Below are 8,684 nucleotides of genomic sequence, written 5' to 3'. Positions count from 1 at the left end.
GAAAAGCAGCAGAACAGAAAAGAGAAGATGTTATTTGACGTTGAATCAATAAAATCTATTTATAGTTTATCAGATCTTTGTTGGATCCTGAACGTTTCTTAATGATTCCCTCAAAATGTAAATGTTGTAAAATCATCATCAATACTTAATTATTAGAGTCTGGCAGATTGATCTTTCACAGACATGTTAGTGTCGGTGTTTGTTTGCAGAGACAAACTCTTTTATTTGAAGATTTTTTCAAATGTTTTTCTTAATTCATGAACTTTCAGATGTCTAATCTAAATTGTCTTTGTCAGGGTTTGACAACGGCATCGTAGGAATCATTGACAATTTCTTTCTAGTAAATATATCGACTGATTTATCAGTAAGAGAAATATTTTCCCCCTGATTCCAGCATCAGCTTCTAAACGTCCGTCTCGGTCGAGCTCGAGAACGTTTATATACAATTAAAGGTTATTTTTCATGATGAGTAATAAAATGATTGTGTGAAATCCAGTTCACGTTGAGACGACAACCTGACGTCGACTCAGCTTTTATTTAATTATGGGCTGTAGTTCTAACTGATGAGTCAGTGTGTAAACTGTGCAGCAGGAAGTGGTGGAGCTCATTCTAACTGCTGTATTTAACTGTTTCCTGTATGTTTGAAACTCATCGTGTGTTCCAGAGTTAGAAAGTAAAATAACTCCCTCCTGAAACGTAGAAAAGTCTAAAATAGCACAAAATGTAAAGTGGAAAAGTATCAGGAGACTCTCACAGAAACAAGCTTGAGCTAATGAAGAAGTTATAAATCATCATCTTGTCAAATCAAACCTTCAAATGAGGTTTTCCTGTAATTTACAAAGCAGCCGCTCCTCACACGTCTCGACTCTTCTTGCATTGACACTCGACTCGTCGTCTGAAACGTGACGCGTCAGCGACGAGGCCGCTCGGCAGCGTCTGTGGAGTTCCTGTAATCCCGTCTTCCTCCAGAAAGCAGCTCCGCTCAGCGACTGCAGCTCTGAAGAGCGGAGGAGGCAGCGATGCAGAATGAAATAAGGATGATGCAGCTGATATGTGATAATGTCTCTGAGTGTTTCATGCCTGTCCCTCAGCCAGACTTCAGATACGGGTCTCGTAGCAGCGCAGCGGCCGGCGCCGAGGCTCGTGGCGCTGATAGTCACGCCGGCTTTGTGGCTGACGTCTGCGTCGAGAAGAGAAAATATGATCAAACAGCTTTGCCTAACTTTGATGAGATTATGGTTTATTTCATTTTAATTAAGAGTCTTTTAAGAGTCGGGGGTGAAGTGGATGTGGTGGCTGCTCTGTGGGTGACAGCTGCTCTCAGACCTCGTTATACATGTCGCTGATTCATTCTGCGAATCGTGCAAAAGGCTCTAATCTCAGTGGCTCGGCTTCTTTAATGCCGTTAACGTTCATTGTACATGCTACTTAAAGTAATTGTGTCCCTTCTCAAAAGCCGAGTTCCTCAGAGCTGCTTGAGTCTGAGTCTTTTCAGGGTGAACGAGACTCCATCCCCCCGCGGAACGTTTCCTGAACGAGTCGTTTAACTGCCGCGTGGAGAGGTTATCACGCCGCTGAGTAAATTCACTCTGATTGTTGCCTCTGTGTGCTACGTTGCCCTTGAAACCACCTTTTAATATCTACTTCACAAAGTAGCTGGCTCTCGTTTCTTCTCGCCGCCTGGCCTGAATAAATCTCCCAGAATGCAGGGTTTTCGCTGGCTGCGTTCAAAGGGCTCAGGCGGTAACCTTGCCAGTGGTATGTGTGTGTGAGGGGAAGGGAGGCTGGGCTGTGAGAGCGCACGATAACCTTTAGGGCCAAAACATCAAGCGCCCTGCACCGAAGCTTTGTGCCAGGAAAAGATATGAAATATTTGTCTTGACATTTTGGGGGATTTGATGTATTTTTCATGTTCATTTTGGGAGACGAGCGCTTCGCTGAGCTCATGTACGACTTTACAAAGAGCGGCCGTGTTTTAGTTTAACCTTCTTCTAAGCCGGGAACTTACTCTTTTTAATGAGCGCTCTGCAAACTGACGTCCTGTGGGCGACCACATGTTTGCATGATGCTGTTGGAACTGATCTGAAATGAACTGAAGTCTTTTTGTACCAGAAAGTCAAAGTTTCTGTCTCTCACTTCATCACTTGTTACGTGCAGAGAGAAACGTGGCAGCAGCGGCTGGTGGCCTTGTTTTCAGTGTTTCAATGGATCTAAGATAAAAAACACAATATTCAGAACATTCATCTTTTTCTTCTACAAGCAAAATGACGTGATTTAAATTCAAAGACGGCAGATCAAATAATACATCATCATTTAAAGTGATGGAATAAAGTGTTAAGGAGTATTTAGTTCATGTTTCTATATCTAGATCGAAAACATGACAGGTTTTTGTATTTTTTTATATTTCTAACCTACTTTTGTCATTTATTATGGTTTATTGACCTAAAAGCTTTTATCTGAGGTCGTACAGATTTTAGAGACATGAAGCATTTGAAGATTCTCCAGGAAATGACATCACAAGAGTTTCATGTTGTTCACACGTCTCCTCACACGTCGTCGTTTCCTTCGTCCGTCCTCAGCTTGTGATGTTGTGAAAAATGAATTTGTGTCTTTTCCCCTCGATCGTCTTTCATTGGCAGCGGATGAGGAATTGTCGTCGTGCTTCCAGGAAGCAATCGAGTAATTTACGGAGCAATTATGACAGTTATGATGAGATGACTGTTCGGCAAACCCTTGTCCTTCATCGTCTCTTTATGATTGAATTGGTAATGCCGTGTCAAGAGGCTCTCAGCTCGAAGTTTAGACGAGTGGAACACGGTGACAAACCCAATCCAACGTGGCTCTTTGTGTCACTTTGTGTGAAACGCAGCTCAACAGGTTGTGAGTCGGTTCCCGGGATCGAACACAAACATCAGTGACAATCAAGTTCCTGTTTCCTGCTGCGTTTTAAAACATCAACACCTGAGACTTTCTATCTGAACAGAATCGTCATGTTCGGATGAAGCTTTTTCAAAATAATGACCGAAAGGAAGAGGAGAGCAGAAATAAAGACAAAGAAAAACATATTAAAAACAATAAACTATTTGTTTTTGAGGTTAATCATCAGTTCATCTTTATGAGCAAAGAATCAGAAACAAAACATTTGATAAAACTGAGCTCGATCAATATTGTGTTAAACCTCCTCTCAGTGTTTACACAAATAAAATATCAATGTATATCTTAGACTTTTATTATATAGCAATGAATGAAGATTCTTTCACGATTATTATTGATATTGTTTTATCGCTCAGCCTTATAGGGGAGTGCTCGTCCATTTATACGAAATTGCACCTGCTGTTACCGTGGTAACCGTTCTGTCGTTAGAACTGAGCCACTGACGTCATCGTCCGAGGTCGCTCCGCTGCAGCGAGGGTGACATCATCAGGGGGGTCAGGCCCCGCCCCCTACAGGCACATTGTGTGTGTGTGTGTGTGTGTGTGTGTGTGTGTGTGTGTGTGTGTGTGTGTGTGTGTGTGTGTGTGTGTGTGTGTGTGTGTGTGTGTGTGTGTGTGTGTGTGTGTGTGTGTGTGTGTGTGTGTGTGTGTGTGTGTGTGTGTGTGTGTGTGTGTTCTCCCCCGGCGCTGCCTGTGCGCTGGTTAGACCATTAATGATGCGTCTGGGGAGAACTGCCTCTACATAATTTATCAACCAGGATTTATTAGCCACAGAATTAACTTGTCGAGCGCAAGTTGCATTTGTTTTTGGATTTATGTGTAGATGCACCGCCCCCCCCCCCCCCCCCCCCCCCCCCCCCCCCCCACGGTCCATTTCTCTCCATCAGCCACAGTCTGCAGCCGTATAATTGGCCGAGTTGTTTTAATTTTAGTCTGGTTTAAATTAGATTGCAGAGGCTTTGAGCCCGTGTGTGTTGGCGTGGCGCAGCACTAAGTCCTGATCATGTTGTTTTTAGATTCAGCTCCTGTCACAAATGTTTAAATTTGGCTCCACACGCATCAACAAACAGGTAAATTTAGACAAAAGTGGGAAAATCGGTTCAATTGTTGTGTTGTAGACAAAAAGCATTTAGTGTTTTCTGTCTCGCCTTCATCAATCCTTTTATTCTCCAGCAAAGAAAAAACATTTCCACAATTAACAGTCACCAAACACTCTGCGTCTAATAGACTTTAATGTCTAAGAAGACTTCACTTTCACTTTTAATCATCCACTTATTCTCCTGTTTGCAGATGAATGAGTCATTTGTCTTTTTCTTCCTCGTCTGTGTGTCTCTCAGATTACTGAGATGGGTAAGGATTCCCTCCCCGCCTGGCTGCACTGGGACGCCGGCAGCAGAATCCTGCAGGGTCTTCCTTTGGAGGAGGACAAAGGCGTCCATTACATCTCCGCATCCATCTCCAACCACACAAAGTCCTCTTCTTCTGAGGTGTTTTCCATCGAGGTTCACCCTGAAGATCATCCGGATGCAGACGCAGCCCAGCTGTCATCCAACCAGGCCACTGCTGAGGACGACGTCCGGCCGTTCGTGTGTGGACACGAGGAACCGGTCACGGTGCTGACGGTGATCCTGGACGCTGATTTAACCAAAATGAGCTCAGAGCAGAGGGTGGAGCTGCTGGATAACATGAGGAGCTTCTCTGGGGTGGGGCTCCAGCACATGAAGATACTGCCCGTGGTCAACAACAGGCTGTTTGACATGTCTGCGTTCATGGCTGGGCCGGGGAACGCTAAAAAGGTGAGTGACTAAATGATCGTGTTCATCAGGTCAATCTGTTCAATAATTAACTAAACAATCCGCTCTAACAAATGGTAATGAATGTGTCTCCAGGTGGTGGAGAACGGAGCTCTGTTGTCGTGGAAACTCGGCTGCTCATTGGACCAGAGCACGGTCCCAAACATCAACAGTGTCCAGGGTCCAGCGAAGGAAGGCACCATGTCGGCCAAGCTGGGCTACCCGGTGGTGGGGTGGCACATCGCCAACAAGAAGCCCCATGTCCCGAAGAGAGTGAGACGACAGCTGAACAACACTCCCACGCCGGTTCTGGCTGTGCTCCCCCCTACGACCGTGGTGGAGCCTCCAGTGAGGATTATCCCGACCCTCTCCTCCCCCTCTATCGCCGCACCAACTGAGAGCTCAGCCCCCCCTGTACGAGGCCCCGTTCCCCTTCCAGGCAAACCTACCATCAGAGTCCGTGACCCCATCGCCCACACTCCAACCTTGGGACCTCCTCAACCAACAAGGGTGGTGGAGACCACCAGCACGATTTCCATCCAGCCAACCATGACCAGGCCCACGTTTGTGGAAGCGACAGCCACACCCCCCACACCTACCAGAAGACCTACCAAGAAACCTAAGAGGCCTAAATCCACACCGGTGCCCAGAGAGTCAAAGACCTCTACACCTAAGCCGGCCATACGCACCACCACATTACCAGGTGTTATCGTGGATCCATCCAATCACAAGCCAAGCCTGAAAAACCCCCTCGACCAGGTCAATGCATTGGTGGGCACCTATTTTGAGGTTAAGATCCCGCTGGATACATTCTTCGATTATGAGGACGGCACAACCGACAAGCTGCGTCTCACCTTGAGACAGAACCACAATGAGGTGGTTGGCGAAGGCTCCTGGATCCAGTTCAACACCACCAGCCAGCTTCTCTACGGCCTGCCTGACGCCCCACATGTGGGGAAACACGAGTACTTCATATATGCAACGGACAAAGGAGGCCTGAATGCAATCGACGCTTTTGAGGTCCGTGTTAACCGCTGGCCCGTCAATGACAAGACCCCGGTGATCTTCACAGCCCGATTCGATGGAGCGCCACATTCAGTAACGCATGATATCCACAAGAAAATCCTTCTGGTCAAGAAGCTGGCGTATGCCCTCGGGGACCGCAACAGCAGTACAGTGAGTCTGCTGAATATCAGCAAAGGGTCCATTGTAGTGGAGTGGACAAACACCAGCCTCCCGCAGCATCCGTGTCCAAGGGAGCAGCTCCTGGTCATGAGCAGAACACTCGCCAATAGTGAGGGAAGGCCGTCGCAGACCTTCAAGTACGCTATGGAGCCTGAGTTTAGACCTCTGGATGTCAATGTCAAAGGAAGAGCAAGCTGCAGAAAGTACTCCTTTGTCCCACCAGGGGAGATCGATCTACCAGAACCTCCAGCAGTCACCCCGGCTCTGGGAACCGGCCGTCAGAGCACAGACGACGTCTATCTCCACACAGTCATTCCTGCTGTGGTGGTAGCAGCCATACTGCTAATAGCAGGAATCATCGCGATGATCTGCTACAGGAAGAAGCGAAAGGGCAAGCTGACCATTGAAGACCAGGCCACCTTTATCAAAAAAGGTGTGCCCATTATCTTTGCGGACGAACTGGACGACTCTAAGCCGCCTCCATCCTCCAGTATGCCCCTGATTCTGCAGGAAGAGAAGCCCCCACTTCCACCTCCCGAGTACCCCAACATGGCCACACCAGAGACCACTCCTCTCAACCAGGAACTGCTGGGGGAGTACACCGCTCTGCAGGACGACGACCCCAACGCCCCTCCCTACCAGCCACCACCTCCCTTCTCCACTCCCATGGAGGGCAAGGGCTCCCGTCCCAAGAACATGACTCCCTACAGATCCCCACCTCCCTACGTGCCGCCCTAAGACCAGTTCAAGCCTCCCCTCGTAGGGCGGAGGGAGAGGATGCCTGAGGAACTGTGACGGTTTCCATTCTGGTGTCTGTCTGGACATTTACAGGGAGAGATGACAAGAGGTGCTAAAGTACAAAACAGCTACAAGGGATTTGGGTTTGGTGGGGGGGGGGGAGTGATGAGTCGGGGTTTTACAGTGGACACATGGGATGATCAGTTGAAACAGCTGGGAGCGACTACTGTTTCAGTGCTCGCCCCGCTACTACAGTGGCCTAAGACAAACAGATTCTCGTCAGCACTGGCTTTCGGGTCGACCAGTTGGTCAGAAGCGACAATTGGGAGACGTGCGCTCCCTTCCCAGCAGCATTTCACTTTTTCTTCTGTTGATTTGGAAACTTGCTTTTATTTTTCAATTTTATTTTTCATCTCTAGCCCGAGATTATCAGTTTTTCTTTTTTGGGGGAATGAATCATTTGCCCAACAACTCTTTTGTCTTGCTTTGAAATAATACGAGGAGACGGCGGACTGCCATCAGGCCGCTGCAGGCAACAGCTCGTACTGAGATGCTCTGAGTCTCGATCCCCCGGCAGAAGACACACGAGGACGGGCGGCCGCGGAGTGTGTGCACGTTTGAATGAGTGGGTGTGTTTATTCAGATTCAGTACGGTTTGCCTTTTAACACTAGTTGTCTATTTCTATCCTTATTCACGATGTCTAGTAAAGATGAGAATAACATGGTAGCCTAAAAAAGATTTAGAGATAAATAATAATTTCTTTGTTATAATGGTTTTTAAAATTCACTGTATATCTGGAGGATGTCCTGAGAGCTTGTGTTATATTTTGTTGGGTGGTGGAGGAAAGGGATCGACTCAGTGAAATAACCTGCGGGAGATGTGTTATTCCTGTTTATTGCAACAATTCATCGATAATTATAGATGAAAAAAACACCTTTTAATGGTAAATTAATAATTTAAAGGTAAATCAGGATTTAAATGTGGATTTGGATGCAGAATAAATAACTAATCTAATTCTACCATCATTTGGTGACTTGACGTGAACACAGTGAAACGACGTTTCCGTTCATTCACAGTTGAGACCTGAACGGGAAGAAGAGCTCCAAGTTTATTTTGGTCCAGTGTTAATTATTTTTTTATGAAAGGAGGAAAGTTCCTCTGAGTCCGAGGAGGAGGACGTTGTGCCACGGACACCGTCCCAGACGGGATTGTACAGATACTCACGTTTTAAAGGTCACAGAGGAGACGGGAGTTGAGTCGGAGGCAGAAAGACAGAACCATACATTTCTAGAAATTAGCGATCAAAGAAAATCTCCCTCTAATTTTCTTAATTTTAATTTTTTACAAAGTTTTTGATACAGCCTCAAATTGTTTGATTATTAAAATAAAACCTGATTAATGATTAGTCTTCTGTGATTTGTAAAATCTTAGACTTGAACTATGATTCAGTTATGTACACTTTGTTTTTGTCATGGGTCACATAATTCAAGTGTTTTATTTTATCGTGTGTGTGTTTGCATATCGAAATGTATCTCCCATTATACACAGAAGGAATGACCCATATTTTATGTAATCACAAATTTTATTTTTATGTCCTTAAGTTTGCTGATGAGATGAAAGTGACCCTTTGCAATAATAATGTAAGTCGGCTCAGCGACTGGTCGATGCCAGGGACTCGTATTGTCATAATCTTGTTGGTTTTTGCAGGATGCCAAGGCTTTTGCTTTTCAAGTGTGCATTGTCATAATAAAACCAACTGGTACGATAAGAAACTGGTATCTGGTTTGACTTGTTCGTGCTGGTGGACGTCCGCCACCTTTTCACCGTCTCTGTCAGAAAGATTAAACAAAACACTGGAAACTGGTTTGATTGAAACTTGCTGGAAAGATGGGACACAAGTCCAAGAAGAACGAAGTTGGGATCAGATTTGATTTAGGAGACAAATCCAAGTTCCTTCATCCACCACTGACCAGAGGTTTGCTGTTTCTGGGTCCGTCCGTCTTGTGAACCGATGTCTCTTGAACATTGGATGAT

The 8,684-nt window shown here is 45.9% G+C and overlaps 1 protein-coding gene across 1 annotated transcript in view; it reads left to right on the top strand.

Moving 5' to 3' along the window:
* dag1 (dystroglycan 1) overlaps positions 1 to 8,426 on the top strand; it is a 41,439-nt gene extending 33,013 nt beyond the window's left edge. The window contains exons 4-5 of the mRNA XM_034586690.1: positions 4,271 to 4,729; positions 4,823 to 8,426. Of these exons, the coding sequence (XP_034442581.1) occupies positions 4,271 to 4,729; positions 4,823 to 6,649 (2,286 nt within the window). The 3' untranslated portion in view covers positions 6,650 to 8,426. The remainder of the gene's footprint in view (positions 1 to 4,270; positions 4,730 to 4,822) is intronic.
* The last annotated feature ends 258 nt before the right edge of the window (positions 8,427 to 8,684 follow it).

The sequence above is a fragment of the Hippoglossus hippoglossus genome, chromosome 5 (genome assembly GCF_009819705.1).
Source record: "Hippoglossus hippoglossus isolate fHipHip1 chromosome 5, fHipHip1.pri, whole genome shotgun sequence".
NCBI lineage: Eukaryota > Metazoa > Chordata > Actinopteri > Pleuronectiformes > Pleuronectidae > Hippoglossus > Hippoglossus hippoglossus.
Note: the sequence above shows the minus strand (reverse complement) of the source record. Positions and strands in the feature narration are given on the sequence as shown.